This window comes from Gymnoscopelus braueri, assembly GCF_963280865.1.
Source record: "Gymnoscopelus braueri genome assembly, chromosome: 11".
Taxonomy (NCBI): Eukaryota; Metazoa; Chordata; class Actinopteri; order Myctophiformes; family Myctophidae; genus Gymnoscopelus; species Gymnoscopelus braueri.
In genome coordinates, this window is record NC_137613.1 from 37646836 (window position 1) to 37666344 (window position 19509).

Sequence of the window (19509 nt, forward strand, 5' to 3'; positions counted from 1 at the left end):
TCAACTGTCATTTGTACACTAGGGCTTTCACCAAAGTCGACTAGTCGACTAGTATAACCACTAGTCGACCTTGTTGGTACTAGTCGAATAGTTGAACATTTGTTTTAATGCCATAGTAATGGCCCATTACTATTAATATTATCCTCCTGCCTTTATTTTTATCAAAAGCGGGTCAAAAGTATGCCCAACAATAGCCTATTATTGGGCAATAACCCCCTTTTGAGGATCCTTGGAGACGCTGCTGTACTGCTGTGCCAGAAGCGCTTCAAACAGCATAAAAATAAAAGGCAGGAGGATAATAATAATAGTAATGTCATTAAAACAATGGCAAAAATATATATATATTTATTCATTTTTGAAAAAAAAAAAATTTGTATTGTACACCCTATTGTACATTGTGTATAATCATACAGTACTATATATTTATTCTGTGTGTGCATTTGCTATACACACATGATGCGAATACATCAATGTGCGGACCCCAGCTGGATCGATTTAAAAGGTACCATGAATCGTTTCCAAAAGATGTGGGCAACGAGGAATCTGGATACTTTCGAAAAAGTATCACTTTTAGGCAGAAGCATGAACAGTCAACATAAGCTATTTCTTGCATAAAAAGTGGGACAAACTGGGAAGTTGGCTCCTAATACTTTGTTAACCAAAACATCCCCCCCCAGGCTAAAAGAAGATGGGACATGGCTAATGAGGTAGCATTGCAATTTACCGCTCTCTTGAGCCTCATCATAAGCAGGCTAGATTAACCTTAGCCTTGGCTAATCCAAGACTGTGTCCTCGGTGACTGCGATAATGCTGAGTATTAACTTGGGGATGACGGCTGTATATGAACAACATTGCCATCAGGCCACAGGCAATTCCAGGGGGGCTTTAACCCTAATTGGGCAAAAAAAAGTGTAATGACAAAACATGACACATCTTCAACTCCCTTAATTTTTCAATGACCTTTTTTTGTTTGCTTGTTTTTGTTTAGTTTTTGGCAGGACGTTTACCGCTGCGCCATCCGGACATCCCACACTACTTTTTCATGTGTTCACTGTCCAATGATTTGTCGCAATATACCTGTAGTAGCCCGTGTACTCTGGTTGCACTGTACTGATGTAATGACACAGTCCATTATAATATCCATGCCCCCACAGGCTTTGTGCCTTTTCATACACACCCACAACCCCAAAACGTTGTCATTACATGCCTCACAGAGGGTGTGCCTCCAGGCGAATGTGTCACTTTCTAGTTTCACTTTCATTTAACTTTTTCTCCAAAGCATGAATTTGGCTTCAGGGCAGGCAACAGTAAAGACCTGATTCACAAACATTACACCACACCCAAATAAATGGAACCAACCAACCACTACTTCAATTACCTCTTTCCTGAACCTACAATATATGTAACTATACACACACACACAAACCATTCATGCATGCCGCTAGGCACGGTTATGCACATGGCCAAGGCAGGGCCGTAACAATGCCAGGCACGCCTTATAATGCCAAGATGAGAATATTCAAAGCACACAATGAGGCGTATATGTGAAAAGCATGAGATGAGACACAGGGGTGAGGGCAGAGGTGGCATTTCAATGGGAATTGAGTATGCATGGGAGATAGCTAGGGACCTGAACAGATGGTCAATGAAGTGAAATGCTTTGTTCACTGTGTGTGTGTGTGTGTGTGTGTGTGTGTGTGTGTGTGTGTGTGTGTGTGTGTGTGTGTGTGTGTGTGTGTGTGTGTGTGTGTGTGTGTGTGTGTGTGTGTGTGTGTGCGCACGCGTGTGTGTGTATTAAAAAATAATACAAAGATCATGAGGACAAAATCACTGAAAATAATTGAAGAGATGGAAAACTCAGATTAAAAGCAGACACAAAGAGAAAACGAGAATGAGAGAGAGCATAATGTTGAGGTGTTGTAAAAGAAGAGGCCTGGGGGGTATTGCAAAAGCAAATCACTGCATTCAGTCAAAAACTTCACCAAACCTACATAGCCATATATTGGTGATATGGGCCATACCACTATAACATAATTTGTTTCTCAAATATGATCTTCAGGACTGACTGTCAAGTGATCAAACTAGAGTTGTGGATTCAGACATCGTCGACCTTTCTTCATTGATTGCTGATCTAACGTAATGGCCGTGACTCTCATCTTATACTCGAAAATAGCAAAGCTGCAAGCTCACAGCGCATCGCGGCGTATGCGAGCTTGTCGATCCGCTATTTTCGGCAAAGTAGTTGTATGACTAAGTATAAATTAGGTTTCAGTGTCCGAGAGTGACTGACACAGCTTCAGAAATCTGTTTTGAATCGCATTTCAAACCACTTTTCATTTGTTTCGTTTGTTTTTAGGCTTGATAAAAAACAATCAAATTCCAATCAGGATAGGCCAAAAACCTCGGCTACCAGTCTGAACACAAGTAAGACGCGCGAACGCGGTAAGCGAACGCAAAAAATGAAAAAAAAGAATGAAAAGAAATATTTAAAAAAAAGTAACCAATAAAAAAATTTATTTTTTTTTTAAAAAAAATCTGCGTTAAAAGGAGCATCTTAGAAAAATACAAATTCACAAAAAAAAAACTTGGAATGTTTTTGAACAATTCAACAAAGTGTTTGAAGTGCCTGTTTCACCCACTTCCGGGGGGCGGAGCCAAAATCCGAGCCCGATGTATTTGTTCGTAGACCCCCACTTAGGGGGGGTAGAAAAAGTTTGGGAGCGATTCGGGCACTTTTCATTTAACATGGGGTTTCAATGGGGAGTTTTTAGGAGCCTTCTCCGGGGCGTGGCTTCCGGGGGAAGGGGCGGGCTTAAACGCAACCTTGACAGGTGTGTTCAGTTTTCAAAGACCTTTCATTTGATGTATGGTACGTCTAAATTGGACATTTACTTATCTCAGAGGAGCTGCACACAGGCAGTGCACACAGGCAGTGCACACAGAGACACAACCCAAGCAGGGTTACATAGTAAGCTCCACTTGGTCGGAGGCGCGGCTTCGCCGCGCCTCCTCCCGCGTTCGCAATAAGTTCCCAAAAATCAATCTGTGCAATGCTATAAAAATAAGCTGCTCAATAAAGGCTTGGTTGAAAAGAGATGTTACCAGTAAGCTTGCATCGAACTGAGTCAAAGCAATATGAGCACAATTAAGAAAGAACTGATTAGCTAGAAAGAGAAGACTTCCGTTAGCTCACATAGTTGGACATGTTAGCTGGAGCTAGCTCAGCAGGAATATCTACATATAATAAATCAGTACGTTGTGAAAATTGTCTAGTAGCAAACTTAATTAGCAAGCTAAATTAGCTTAACATGTGGCAAATACAAAACCGCAGTAGATCTATCCGATGATAACACCAGCTAATCAATCCAAAGTTATCCAAAGTTAAAGAGAGAGAGAGAAACAGGAAAAAAACAGATAGAAGACATTATCAATAAGGGGAAAATAGGAAAAATCATTTGTCTCTTTCCCTCTTACACACACACACACGCACATGCAATATCTGAATTATGTAAGCCTGACTAGAACTCTGATGGGGGATTAAATACCCAGATGGGGTGAAGAAAAACATGCAGTAGCATTAACCACAACTGTGTGGAGCAACCATTCCAAGACATCATTCACACTGCATGAAGGATCACCATCTTTTTCTTTGAGGTTCAGTCAAAATAAAAATGTGGCGACGGAACAGCACAGCTAAGCACTGTGAAGTTAACTAGGGACGCCAGGGCCTTATCATACACAGTGTCACACACACAGACAAACCAAACTCATTCAGGAATACTAATTCACACACAGCCCATGTCCCCGACATCTTTTCTATGGGCCATGGTTTGGCAGTCAATGAGGCAATTAGCTTTAAAAAGAGTCTGTGCCAGGCATGTGTCAGAGATGCCAATTAGACTGGACTACAGTGGCAGGAAAAAGGACAGCGTCATTGTCCTCTCGTGAATGCCATGCCAAGCCTGTTCGATCACCTAGCAGACGACTGGTTGAAAGGAGGGAGGGCAGAAGAAAATGGGTGTTGTGGTAATCGTGGCATCTTCCATTTAAAGGCGTCAGAATCCAACGATACAATATATAAATCCGATGTAGTATTAATAAGTCACAAGATCTTGTTAATCCATTTTATTGGTTAAATATTTATGAAACCAGAGACAGACCCTATTTTGGACATGTTATAAATTATAGAAGAACATTGTCAAAAATCAACACATCGCATCATGATGCGTTGGGAGCTTGTAGGTAGGATATTTTTGCGCGCAGAGAATAGCTGACATACAAGCTCACAACCACGGAGCGGTTGCGACCGTTGTGAGCTTGGAGGTCTGCTTTTCTCGGCCGTTCTCCGCACGCGACAGTCTTTGCGGGCCGGCGCATAAATTAGGCTTGATGGGCTGCAGCTGCGCCCATATATGGAGATCGCTGCGGTCAACAGTATATGCCCAAATATGGGCATGACCCCTTTTGTGCCCATACAGTATATGGAGCTGACTGATTTGTTTGCAGCTGATGCCATGACGACACATTAAGGTTAGACAACACACTCCATGTTTGGGCGTAGCTGCATTGGGAACTCCTGATATGGTTATGAGTCAGAGTGACCTCAGAGGTCTGCCCGCCCACCGGCCCTCCCAGTAGCCAATTTTAATATATCTTATGGGTGTTCAAAATGGTAGTGTATTTGTGCATATTCATGTGTGCACAATTCTACACGTAATTCTACACAATATAGGCTCTATGCACAACAGCCATATTATCACTTCCTTCACAGGTGTGAAATGGTGAAATGGACCCTTACGGGTGCGGCGGGGGGGAGGGGTTGCCGCGACGGGACGCGCAATAACCCCACGTTTGCAACTACTTTCACCTGCGCACTTCACCGGGTATGGACTAGTTTTAAATAATTCACTTTAAGTAATCGTGGCAGTAAGATACTCTTATCTGGGACCACATGCATCATTATTGGCCTTGAATCCTAAGCTTTTCTCCTGTGCTCTTCTCAGCTTTTCTACAACAACTACTACTACTACCAGGCCTCTAGTTTGAGGGCAGTAAAGTTAATGGCTATTGGCAGAGCAATTGATGGGTCGATAAGTTTGACACACAGGCTAGGGTGAAATCCCAGCCCGTCCAATAGAAACAAGAAGTCAAGAAGAAGGGAAATGTGGAAAAATGCAGGATAAACTCCTAGTGGCAGTTTCTGATTTCCCCGAGTCATACACCAGAGGTGGAAAGCTCTCTCCTGGAAACACAACGAAATGGGATATCAGCCAGGTTGGTTTACTGCAGTGGAGATCAGTGATGTGACTACATTACAATTGTGTTCAGAATACAATTGTCATTGAATGGCAACATTATTTTCACAATAAATACTTTTATTGAAGGAACCGCACATCTCCACAAACTCGACAAGTTATCTCCCAGCAAACCAGAATTACAACGGACTCCATTCCTAACTCCTCCTCTTCTTTTTTTTTTATTATTATTTTATCCCACGATTTTGTAACTCTTTTTCACCCGGTGCCAATTTTCTAAGTGATCCTGGGCGCTACAATCCCCCCACCAGCAGAGCCGTGCGGGATAAATGCGGGGCCCTGTGCGAACTCGCGTGCGCGCCCCCGTCCACGCGCGCGCGTTTTTTTGGCGGTTTTGGGCGGATATTTCCGAGTTTTTGGTGGTTATTTGCGGTTATTTCTTTTTATAACTCTTAATAAATGTGATTCTGTTCATTTTTTTTGCGGGGCTCCCCCAAGCGCGGGGCCCTGTGCGGCCGCACCGTTCGCACTACCCTTGGCGCGGCCCTGCCCACCAGCCTAGGGAGCCCAGGGCCGAGCAGGGGGGAGTTTCCCCGGTAGGACATAGCGCATGGAAGGAACACATTATTCCAACCAGTTCCCTTCCCCTCCATCAGGCGCCCCGGCTGTCATGGGGGAGGCGGTATAGCGACCAGGATTACTACATGTTTTTGTGAAGGTATTAACTACCCTAGGAGACACAGGGAGAACATGCAAACTCCACACAGAGCAGGCTCTTTTGCCAACCCCACCAAGGGTATGGGCGCTGATGACGTGGAGGAGAAGACACGCCCCCAGTGCCCACAGCGTACCCAGGCACTTCTAGCTGTGAGGCGACAGCGCTACCAACTGCGCCACCATGGCCCTCTTCTTAACTACTGTTTGCTTGAAAACAGTGTACATACTGTATACTGTTGTAGGCTAATATGTCATACGGTCATTGATTCAAGGTCCTACTGCGCCTTTCTCCATTGGGGCTGCCAGGTAATTTAGTGAGAACAATGGAAGAACATCTGTATTAATGAGCAAGCCGCCTAATTTCCGCTGCCATTTTCTGCCTGACTGTATTCTGCACTCATTATCCTGGTGTTTCCCATTAGCAGTCAGCAGACTAGGAGCCAGCTGTGTGGGTTTGGGTATTCCCTGATACCAGTGCTCATGCACACACACAAGGCAGGGCAGTGGTGTGGGCTACTCAGTACCTAAGGGGTTATGAGGGAAAGATGTTTAAGTAGGGAATGTATGTGTAAAACAAGGCTGAAGAGTTTTGGATAAAGAGAGCATCAGAGAGAGCCAAAGGAAGACTGTGAAACAGGGCTATTATAAGAGAAGTTATGAAAAGAAAGAGGATGAGAAGGAATAAATTGTTAATGGACAAAGGGGTGGGGGATACATGTATCTATACCCACTTTCTTGCCCTTACACTCCCTATGTCTGTACATATTGTCTGTTAAGTAGACGCGTTACAGATCAACTAATACCGATCCGATTTAAAATTGCGTATCTGCCAAGCTAATTCAACAGCTGCATAGAAATGGGCTCTTCCTTCCATCCATCCATCTTTCCACTCAGCATCTCCTCATTATTGCCTCCATTACAAACTCTGCTGTGCATGACATACAAAACTGCTTCTAAATTGCATTTACATAGCAAAATCTGCAGTAGCTAATTTAACTAAATTTTTACTCTGATGGATGAATTCCCAAAAGGGTTGTACAGCTTTTGCGGCTGCTACAACAGCACAAATAAGACAAAAATACTCATTCTCCAAGCACCCGCAAATGGTGAAATGCACCCTAGCCATGTTGCCAAGCTAATAGAGCACCGAAGTCTGATGTAATTTACGAATCCTACCTGGGTCATGTCCCCCCCCATTCTGAATTCCCATAGACGCGGCATATAAGAACTGTGTTCCAAAAATAAACAAATGAGCCCGGTGGCTTGACACATGGGTATGAAGCATCAACTGACGGTGACGGCTAATGTTACCGCCTCCGAATTAATTGACAGACTATCATAAACGATACAGAGCCACCTCCCTGACAATAGCGCCGGGACAATGTGTTTATTTTTGGACCACAATCCTTTCACAAGACGATTCTAAGATGACCCAATGTTATGTTCCATAGAGAAACACTTCCGTACTATATAGCATCTTGGTAATATGCATACATTTGGCACCAAATTGGCCCTTTTCTATTGAAAAAGAGCCTTGTTGCAAAAAAAAGGCCAATTCACTCACAAACACCAGCGCTAATAGCCACACACAGTTAGAGTGAATAATAAATAAAAATACAACTTTATTTATATAGCACCTTTCAAAATTGTGTTACAAAGTGCTTTACACATGAGGCAAGGTCCACAAAAGCTAAAAACAAGAATCAACAAGAGACATGAATGTTAGTAGTGTCTTCAGAGAGTTGGTGGTACTAGAGTAATTGAAGCTCATTTATAAAGGGGTGTCACGCCAGTTTCCAATGATCATAGCAGCAGTTATAGCCAGGTGAAGGCAACGCCGAGCCAGGCATGCTCATGAGCTGGTATTTCCATCCTCTAGTACAGGGGTGTCAATCCCATTTCAGAAGGTGGGCTGGATTGGTCAGACTTTGTGCAGGCCAGATTACTTTTTGTCTGCGTGCGTGCGTGCGTGCGTGCGTGCGTGCGTGCGTGCGTGCGTGCGTGCGTGCGTGCGTGCGTGCGTGCGTGCGTGCGTGCGTGCGTGCGTGCGTGCGTGCGTGCGTGCGTGCGTGCGTGCGTGCGTGCGTGCGTGCGTGCGTGCGTGCGTGCGTGCGTGCGTGCGTGCGTACTCATCAGTGTCCAAGCATCCAATCTTTTCGGCCCTTTTTCTCCCCAATTTAGTCGTTATGCCAATGAATTCCTCCAGTCCCCACACAATAGCTACTGTATGTACCCAACACTCACTGCTCAGAGGCGCCGCCCCAGCCCATAGGAGTACGTTGTAGTAACTATCAATCTATAAAGAAGCACAATTACTGTTTATACAGTTTCAATTACTGTTTATACAGTTTCCACATCTACAATATTGGATGAACAAATGGACACAGCAAGTATTTCTAACTGTCTGACACTGATGGCTCAGTCCTATGTCATAGGAGCCTTGGCTGCACAAACTGACCTATTGACCCTCAGGAATGTCACACAGAACTGGACCATGGATACAGATGACAGTTGCATCTCATTTCGCAAACGCAAGGTTTGGCTCACTTTGAAGTGCAACCGAAACTTGGTACACTCTATTTTCAGATGTTTGTCTCCAAAAGCAGACTCACTGGACCCTACAGACTCAGAATCCTGAATGGATAAGGATTCTTGGATTATAATACTGTTTCCCTTTATTGGATTGTTATCATCCCACAGATAACACTCTGACTTATTGACAAGTAACCATTCATGTCACCACTCATGTCATAATGTTTGAATGTTTGATTCATGTAATCATTCCAATTCATTAATCATGATTTTGATTGTAATTATGACATATACTATTTTCATACTACCATATTCATCGTAGTTTACTGCACTGGATTCAATGGTTTATAATAACGGTGTAAATAAAATAAACACGACATTTGCAGAATATGTGTAATTTAAGCCATGAGCAATGCACGAGTGTATGACTTCACCTCCCCAAGATGGACATCTCTCTGGACAAGTCTTTGCCTCAAAACAACATATGTATTTCGGAAGGACACATGTGTTGCAACAGCTTCATGTTACTGTTAACACGCAACGTATATAAGCGCTGTGTGTGACCTCCCCTCTTCAGTCTACTTGGACTTCGAAAGACTTCGACGACTTCGACTGCTCGGGAGACCTAACCCCCTCATCTAGAGGAAGCCCCTCTCTGCGAGGGAGCAAGGGACTGCGAAGAAGAAGATGCCCTCCATGAATGGACAGGAAACTCTTCACACCGCACCTCCGTGACTGGAAGGCCTGATTCTCCCACAAGCCAGACGCAACAGCTTGGGGTCCCCCAGACGATCTGACCCTGACCTGACTACGTTGCGTCTCCGCTGCTCCTCTCCTGCCTGGCCTAGGCATCCTTAAAGATAGTACAGCCTGCCTCAAAGCTCTCACAACTGGCTCCTCAGAGGACTGAGTGAGACAATAGGACGGATCTACAACTACACGTTGCCACAACAGACAACGTTCATCACTGGACATCAAACACATCACATGACAACTGTGATGTGCGGTAAACACAGGAACAACTCCTGAATAAGATCAATTCAGCTGCTCATGGCATATCAGTCTTATTTCATTTAACTGTTGTTTTTCTTACAGGATTAGGTTTAGCTTCCATCTGAATCCAGCTAAAACCTTTATTACTTTTAATGTTGAGATTTTCCTTTTTCTTAAATGTTGCGTGCCTAGCTTAGGTTTGATTGAATAAATTCATATATTTTTAATATCAAATCTAGTTTGGTCATTGCTCAAGTTGAATTATTATTCCTTATAGAATATTGACATATGTTGACACACATCTTTAAAAAAGGCTCTGCCGAGACAAGAACGTTTTCCCCTTCAGATCTTGTAGATTTATTGAAATAAAATAATAAGTGATTATTTTATAATCTTTCATTATTTTATTGGTGGTTTAAAGTTAAGGTTAAATACAAATTAAGCTTGTGTTTACTCATAGGTTGATTTTCATGGTGCCTCGTTACATTTTTGACTCTTAATTTTAAATACTCATAATTCCAAATTTATGGTTATTCATTTGATTATTAATAATACCACCGATATTGAAATTTACACACTCATGCCTACTACAACGTGCACTGACAAATATCACCCTCCCCGCCCAGCTTCCTTCCCCCTAAAATGGCCCAATTGTGTTCGTATAGATGCTCGACAAAGCCGGAAAAACAACGGTGGATTTGAACCCCTAGACCAGGGGTCTTCAACAGGGGGTCCGGGACCCCTAAGGGGTCCTCAGAGTTACTACAGGGGGTCCGCCAAATCTTTGTGTGATAGGATTTTTTATTTTACCTTAACCACTTGAACCCTAGCATCCCTTTTCTGAGGAGAACTTCAGCCAAAAATAGCAGATCGGCTAAGAGGTATAGGTGTAGAGGGGAAAAAAGCAGACCACAGATTATTTATTTTTTTAAATCTGAAACACAATTTTATACGATATAGAGGGGGTCCCTGCTTCATCTCTCTCTCAGCTAGGGGGTCCTTGGCCTGAAAACATTGAAGACCCCTGCCCTGTCAATCTACACCTTCAAGTTACACTGCTGATTAGAAAAGGTTCAATCCTTGCAGAGATACGTGAGAGCAGTAGTAGTTACTTAAATGCACATTTTAGTGGTTACAAATAAAGTACCCTTTCACTTGATCAGTCTGTTCTTTATTTAGATTTTAGAAACATCAGGTGTAATGAAGAATGCTTTAGTTAATTTCTCTTACATGGCTCAAGGGAAACGTTGAAAATTAGAAAATTATTGATCGTTCGAAAATCGTTCTTATTGGTGAATTGGACCTTTGCAGAGCATTACCTCCAATGACCCTCCATAGAGCAGAGCTGAGGACTCATTAATATCGGTGTGGAGCCTGCACAACTGGTATTATTTACAGACCAAGTTCAAAAACCTTGGCCTGCTTGTTAAAAATTCTCACCATGCATGCATGGGCACTCTTTCTCTTCTGTCCTTCACTGCACCTCCTAGCCAGGAAACCTTAATTAACTTGGTAAGAGGGATGCTGGCATCTGGATCTGTGTGTGAGCGTGTGAGTGCGTGCGTGCGTGTGTGTCGTGCATGTGTGTGTTCTTGCGTGCATGCGTGTGTGCGTGCAGGTGTATTTGAGAGACACATAAAGAGAGAGAGTGACACTCACCGCTGACTGCTGTCTTTTCATCTTGTCTCTGTATTCTTCTAAATCCTGCAGGTTCAGCTCAGGTGGCAGTTTCTGAAAACGCACACAGACACGTACACGCCCACAGAGACATACACAAAAACATAAGTACATTGGCAATTTCTCCTGTGGAAATCAAAGTGTCTGGAAAACAGACACAAAACAATCACAGTAGAACAAAGTTCATCTCTCCTCAATATGCGTGTGCACACCACTTGTAAACATCACATACACCTGGTTGGAGCTGTGCACCTCTGACTGAAGAACAAGCAAAGCACAATTATGGCAGAGAATCTGGGATTGCTTCTGAAAAGTCAAAAGGAGTCTCTTTGGAGCCGCATTTCCTTCCTGAGAGACCTCACATATTTATGCAGCGATGTCAAAGTACATCAATGAGCACATCCCACCTCCTCATGAATTAAATTAGTAAACAACAACTGACACTATCAGATCAACAGCCACCAATCTCTGTGGGGAGTAGCAACAAAAAAAAAAAGATATAAGGAATCGGGGCGGGCAAAGGATGATGGGTAATTACTTTCCTCATGACTGAGTGACTCATTTCAGATGGTGTGGCGATACCCGCCAAACTCTAATGAGATTTCACGCCTCTCTTCACTTTTTCACAACCCTGCTGAACACCCATGCAATCCATCACTCCACAAGTCATTGGAGTGTGTGTGCGACTAGGTGTGCGAGAAGGCTGCTCAGGTGAGAGAGGGTTTTAGCTAATGCCCAGCGAGGTCACATGATCAAAGCTTATCAACATGTATTCCTATTAGATATGCAGTACTGCTATTATCAGAGTCACTCAAATGTGCTAAGCTTGAGAGGGGATTTGGTGGGAGGATGTGCAGGGAATGATAATTTGATCATTTTATTGGCAAGAATGAGAAGTTCACACTAGGAAATTGCTTTGGCAACCCAACTTGAAACATGTAGCAACTAGGGCTGAACTGTAATGGTCGGTGAATCAATGAATCGGTTGGTTTGGTCTTAAGTCGATTAAAGCCTTCAGCAAGATTCTTCAGAACTAGTTAGTAAGTCTGACCAGTGGAACAGCTATGGGCAGGTACACACTGTAGGACATTTAAAGTGGTCGGGGAGTCATCTGTCATCAGTCATCGTTAAGCATTTCACACTACAAAAGTCTCTTTCTTGCAATCGGCTGTTATATATCGTTTGGTTTTCACACGATCGATCGCCGACAAGGGATCACACACACTGCAGGATATTTCACAGGACTCAGCGCCGAGAGTAGAGCCCTGCAACGGCAGCAGGATCCCACGGTACCCGCAGGTTCCAACGCAAACCTTGCGGACGTTTGCGGTCGGGAAAAGGCCCCGCAAAATCCCGACAGCATAATCGGAGCAAATATCCTACAGTGTGTACTACTAACCCTAAGTCATTCATACCTTTTCTAACTGGCTAATCACGTGAAGTGTGTGTGGAGTGAGTGACGCTGTTCATCATAGAGAGAGATGGGATTGTAAACTGGAAGTCATCGTCGTAAAAAAGATTAGTTGGTGGCGGTGTCGTGACCTACAGCAGTAATGCAACATTTCTTTGTTTGCCGACCACAAAAAAAGAACAAGAGGTTTTTATGAGGAAACAAGCAATAGAAAACCACGTACTGTGAAAGGATGGTACATTGTGTACACAGTTTTACCTGATAGTTCTGTTCTTCAGCGACTAAATTTAACACATACTTTTTTGACGACATCGGTATCGCATTGCATCGGCAGCTACAGTATGCAGCCAATGTGTCCTGATTTTTATCCACTTTCAACCTTTCTGTGCGTATATATTGGGCATGTCCTTCTTGGTGAAAATGTTCAAGTTTTCAAAAAACTAAAAAAAATAGCATATCGGCTACTTTTGAAAGTTTATGAATAATAAAACTAGAGGTTCGAGTCATAGTGCCCATACTGTATATGGATGGAGATCTCTGTATCTGTCTGTTTACCTAGCGGTCAGATCTGTGGCTCTGGACAACCGAATCTCCATAATCCAAATATGCCTATATATGGGCATATCGGGTTTGTTTATGGTTATGGCTGAGTCATGGTGACATGCCTATATATGGGCGTATCTCCAAAATTGGGATCGGCATCGGGCTCAAAATGGTGGCATCGGTTGGGCTCTGATTATTTGTTTATTTACAGATGGTGTCTGACCTGGAGTTCGTGTTGCACCATATCATAGGAGTCACTGGAGTAGTAGACCTCCTCGATGCTGTTGATGATCTCCTGTTCTGCCTGGGGGTCAATGGGCTGCTCCCTCAACTCTCTCAACTCCTCCTGGATAGACAAGAGTCAGAGAGAGAAATGGACAGCAAAGGAGAGTGGCAGAGAGAGGGAGAGAGAGAGAGAGATCAGAAAAGTGTAATCAGATCTGTGAAGCGCAGCATGGCAGCAGTTTGTGAACAACTGTTTAACCTTGTTATTTCAAGAACTGGCAACAGAATTACAGCTTCCATCAGCTCCTTGTCTCACTCAACATGACCACTATTCATCTCCTGTTCTACCCAGATGACGCGGTCCTATTTTCACCCATTTAACAGCTGGTATTACTGTCTCACTTGAACCTGAAAATAACAAAACATTGATTAAAAAAAAAATATATATATTTCCACATTAGGGACAACAACCATACAACACACATTACACTTCATAAAATTATAATTAGTTCTACAGAAACTTAACTTTGTTCATCCAAAATAATTTGGTTTAATTTGTCTACTAACTCATCCAAATTAATCTGGATGAAGCAATCTGCCAACAAAGCACATTAAATTGAAAAATGAATTAAAGAGACAGATGGATGTATAAAGGAGATATATATAAAAGTGAATTGTCCTTGATGCTCAGTCTCAGCCCCAGCTGACCACATCCAGAGAAGCCTTAGAAAAAGCAAATTAAAAGCACAAAATGTGTCAACAAAGCGGCAATCAAGAAAAAACGATGTGAGATTCTGAAGAAAAGGATGGATATTAGGAGAAATTAGCAACAGGTGAGTTGGAGAGAGCAGGGAGAGAGGGACAACAATGACGATAAAGGCTATTTATCAAGGTGTTTGATAGCAAATTGTGACAAGACAAATAGCTACAGACAGATAGGTAGCAAAGCAGACGACAGACAGAGAACGAGATACTGTGTAGATAAAACAACTGAGAGGACTCTGCGGAACTGGGAAACTTCAGAGGGTTATTGATCAGCATGATGCCGTACTGTCGAGGCTTATCACCACAGCAAGAACTTTAAGATGAGGCGGATTAAGGCATCCAACTTCCCCGGAGAACCCCGGACTGCCACTTAACCCATTCAATCCGGGAAGGCAACTGTGTCATTTTAGATTTGAGCTATAACCATTCTTTTATACTTTGGCTATTCAAAAATAGCAGATCTACAAGCTCATGGCCCGGCTTGTATATCTGCTATTTTTGAATAGCCAAAGTATAAAATATGGATAAAGTGGTTAGACAGATGCGTTACCGGTTTGAATGGGTTACCGAGCAGAACTATAAGCACATGATGTCAATAGAAGGGTGGAAACACTGACTAGACACTATACAGCTATACAGCTATAGAGGGGGGGGTGCATGAACACACAAAGTTATGGAGGATAGTAGAAACCAGAGCAATATATAGGAGATATTGGGGGACCTGAAAAAACAAAACAGTCTGTGATATTTGTGCCAAATATTGAGATTGCAATTTGTAGCTCCTGCAATATGCTAACCAAGCTTTTCTACAGAACTATCGAGAATGTGCTCAAATATGTCACAATCATGAACTTTTAGTTGACGATTAATTGTCGTACAAATAATTTGCGTTTGACGATTTAATGAGCATTTCTGTTTGGCTTTTAGGCTTTGGAAACAAAAGTTGCACAGGGAAGATATGACGAGTAACTTAAATATACAAAGAAATACATATTTAATAATGTTTTCATACTTTCAAAATGTACAAAACATTTTTTTTGTGGAAATAGTCGATCTACAAGCTCATAAGTCATAACACGTTGCATCGTGAGCTTGTGGATCAGCTTTTTCCGTACGCGTTATTTTGTAATGTGGAGACGACTATGCCGATTATGAAAAATAATTGCGATTATCTCAAATAATTGTGATTAGGCATTTATGTAATAATAATTGTGACAGGCCTAGTTTACAGATGTAAAGAAGTAGGTGAAATTTGTTTTGAGGTTCCGATTCTGCAAAATGTCTTCTAAATCATAAACGGTTTTCTGAAAAAAGTATTTTTCTATATCAGTGGTTTTCAAACTTTTTCATGTCAAGGACCCCCAAAATGATATGAATTTGGCCACGGACCCCCATCTCAAAATATTTTGTTCCAGGGACCCCCAGAAGCAAATATTTGAGTTAATGTTTGCTTTAAAAGAATATATATATATATATTCAAAGATTTGCACAAATGTTCACGATTTTTCAAAAATAACAGATCTACAAGCTCGTGGCGCGGCACTCGGTGCTGCGCACCGAGTGCCGCTTGTTCTGATATTGAGAGAGAGCTTGTAGATCTGCTATTTTTGAATAGCCAAAGTGTAAAATGATGCTTTTTAGCTCAAATGAAAAAGTGACACAGATGCGTTCCAGGTCTTAATGGGTTAATTAAGCATGTCAGAGAGACATAAAAGAAATCAAGACATCTACATATCCGTGGCGTATACTCATAGCCTATAAGACCAGCAGATGCAGTGTGGACATGAGGTTAAGCATAAGGTGTGAAAGTGGTAACACATTAAAGTAGGTCCTCATAGCGGTACAGTAGGTATGTGCATGAGAATAGACATAAGGTGCACCAAAAAAAACACACACACAAAGCAAAAACTTCACAAGTAAAAAATAATTAACCCATTAAGAAAGAAAATGTATGTTTCTATATCAGTGGTTCTCAAACTTTTTCATGTCAAGGACCCCCAAACTTATATGTATTTGGCCGCTGACCCCCCATCTCAAAATATGTTGTTCCAGGGACCCCCCAGAAGCAAAGATTGGAGTTAAACTTTTTTGCTTTAAAACAATATACATTCAAAGATTGCACACATTTTCACGATTTTTCAAAAATAGCAGATCTACAAGCTCGTAGCGCGGCACTCGGTGCCGCGCTACGAGCTTGTAGATCTGCTATTTTTGAATAGCCAAAGTGTAAACTAATGCTTTTTAAGCTCAAATCAAGAAGTGACACAGATGCCTTCGAGGTCTTAATTAAAACAGATGGCAGCTCTACAGCTAAAGTAAAAGTCTGCATATCCACATGAAGGGGGGGGGGGGGGGAGTCTGTTTCAAGTAAAGTGTTCCAGTCGTAGCAGGATGGAAGCCGTTTGTGGATGGGGTGGTGAATGAATGTCCTTGTTGTATATACGGTGAGCTTCGACTACACACCGCTTCTCGTACAGCGCCCAGAGGGAGGGAAGCTAATACCCAGTGGTGGAAAAAAGTACTCAAATGTTTTACTTAAGTAAAAGTATCAATACTGCAATGTAGAAGTACTCTGTTACAAGTAAAAGTCCAGTTTTCAAACTTTACTTGAGTGAAAGTACAAAAGTATTGGTATCAAAATGTAGTTAAAGTACCAAAAGTAAAAGTACAATTTTTTTTTGAAAATAGACGATCTACAAGCTCGTGACGCGTTGCGAGCTTGTGGATCGGCTATTTTCAAAAAGCCTAGGTATAAAATAGGGCTAAAGGTGTTAATGTATGTTTTATAATGTAATAATTTATATCTGCAAAGTAACTAGTGACCAAAGTTTTCAAATAATTGTAGTGGAGTAAAAGTACAATATTTGCCTCTGAGATGTAGTGGAGTAGGAGTAAAAGTATTGGAAATTGGAAATACTCAAGTAAAGTACAAATACCTAAACCTTTTACTTAAGAACAGTACTTGAGTACATGTACTTAGTTACTTTACCACCACTGCTAATACCTAATAGAACTGCTAATGGTTAGGATTTGAATAAAATGCAGCTTGATTAGCTTGATTTATAGACCTCAGATTCGACAGCACCAGAATATCTACAGTATCTCTAATTGTCCAACCCTCTTTCAGTGTGATGGTGGTACACCGTAACAGCCGATCATTCAGTGTTTGTGTCAAAAATAGCAGATATAGACACTGTAACCTTGTTAGCCACGTTAATGATCCTCTCAAGTTTATTCTTGTTCTTTGTGCCACGGTTTCCAAATAAGGCTGGGCAATATATTGATATTATGTTAATATCGTGATATGAGAAGACTAGATATTGTCTTGGGATTTGGATATTGTAATAATATATATATGGCATACACAGTGTATTACGATGGAGATGGAGGCTAGATGGAGGCTAAATACTGGATGCAAATGGAGGCTAGATCTCCATGCCTCACCTATCACCACATATTGACTTGAGAAAAGATCAGACAGTGATCCATTTGAGGAACCCTGTTACACACTCGCCTGGCCACAAATAGTTTAAGCCTCCAGATTTAAGAACTGAGCACTGAAGCAATGAAGCGTGCCAACAGTGTGTGTGTGCGTCTGTCCATTTGTTAGTCTGTGCATGCATGTCTTTTTATTCTATTTATTGTATTGATTGAATACTTAATTATCAACATTGTTAACTCATTTACTGCCACTGACGTAAAAAAAAGTATTTTTTTCTTATTACCAATACTGTCACTGACGTAAAAAAACGTTTTTTTAATGTTTTTCTCACACAGAACCAAAGATATCATGACCTGAAGATTTGCTGCTCCATTCACTTCTTGGTTAACTTATTACTTAAAAATCCTGTATCTCGGCTCCTGTGTACTTTTTTTTTTACTATGTATTTTTGGCCGAGACGTGCTATTTTCAAAGGCGTATAAAAGCTTGTCGCGATGACATTTTTCTTTTCTTTTCGCGGAAGCACAGTGAAACCCGCTGTGATTAGCAACCATCAGGGGATACTGGAGATAAACATTCTGTGACTACTTCAAAAGGTAAGAAATTCTAAAAAAATCGCTGGCAGTGGGCAAACACAGACAGAAATAAGTCTGGCAGTGAAAGAGTTAATATACTGTACAAGTAGTACAGACAAAAGTTATGCTAAAAAGAGGGATTTGGTTGGAGGGATGAGTGTGCTGTGTGTATATTTGTTCTTGTACTTGTCTGTGGACCAAATGAGGAAATAAGATGAAATGATGCACTTTGGCAGGCCAGACTGAATTATGGTTAGGTTAATGTTAGGGTGAGAGATAAGGTTAGGTACAAATTACAATATGTAGTAATGAGGATTTAATGTTTTGTCACACTTTTAGAGCACATCTGTGGTCATAATGGAGATATAATCGTTTTGTGTGTATTTTTCATCACAATCTCAATTACTTCCTGACAAATGGAAATGTACTGCATGGTTACCATCAGCAAGCGCTTATGAATATAGATGAATCATAATTTCATTCACCTGTGTGATGCTGATTCCCATAACTTATGTTCCTACGCACACACACACCTTATTTTCATTATGGATTGGAGACACTCTTTGGCTGCTGCGTTCTTTATATAACTTAAGATGGCGGCCGGTCGTTGGATTACTCGTTTTAACCTTAACAGTATATATATTTATAGTTTTAACCTTTTTTTACTATTTTTATTCTAATAAAGTAGTTTTTATATATGTTCTGTAAAGCAACTTTTAGTACCTAGAAAAGCACTATATAAATCGTATGTATTATTATTATCATCATCAGTATACTAAAATATGTATCTGAAAACATTTGAGGTGAGAAATGGGCAATGCAGCAACATAATGTGCCTCAGCACGGCCTCTCTCGCTCTCTCCCTCGCGCTGCATAAATTGATTCTTTTCTCTGGGGTTTTGTGTTAATTATACCTCCATTATGACCACAGATATGCTCTAAAGGTTTGAGATAGGTCAGGATAAGAGACTGTTTAGGATGTATGTAGTCAAAGGAAATAAACGGGGGCCCTCACAGGAATCACTGTACAAGTTTGTGCATGTGCAGGTGTAGCAGGATGGGCGTTGGCTCCCATTCTACCCACGGCCCATCCTCCGCCCACTCATCAGTGGGCTGATTGGCAACAGTATTAAAGCAATGCACCTCCAAACACAGTTAGCTGTCTGTCTCTCCACACTGGCCTGTTGGGCCTGCCTGTGTTCACATCGCGCATCAGCGCAGGTATGTCTCTCCATCTTGCTGTTAATGCACTTTACTTTATGCTGCGTAGTATATGGTCTTGAACTTGACCATGACCGTTTGTGTCCTTTGTAGCCTCGGTGTGTCTACCCACCTTGTTGGCGTCTTGCGCCGGGCGTGCGTGTTACTTCACGC

General features: G+C 41.8%; 1 protein-coding gene across 2 annotated transcripts in view; it reads right to left on the reverse strand.

Moving 5' to 3' along the window:
- Positions 1-19509, reverse strand: part of vps50 (VPS50 subunit of EARP/GARPII complex) — a 192843-nt gene that overhangs the window by 162405 nt on the left and 10929 nt on the right. For both annotated transcript variants that reach the window (XM_080442184.1, XM_080442183.1), the window contains exons 3-4: positions 13352-13474; positions 11157-11228 (exon numbers count right to left, since the gene is read on the reverse strand). In XM_080442184.1, the coding sequence (XP_080298310.1) occupies positions 11157-11228; positions 13352-13474 (195 nt within the window). The remainder of the gene's footprint in view (positions 1-11156; positions 11229-13351; positions 13475-19509) is intronic.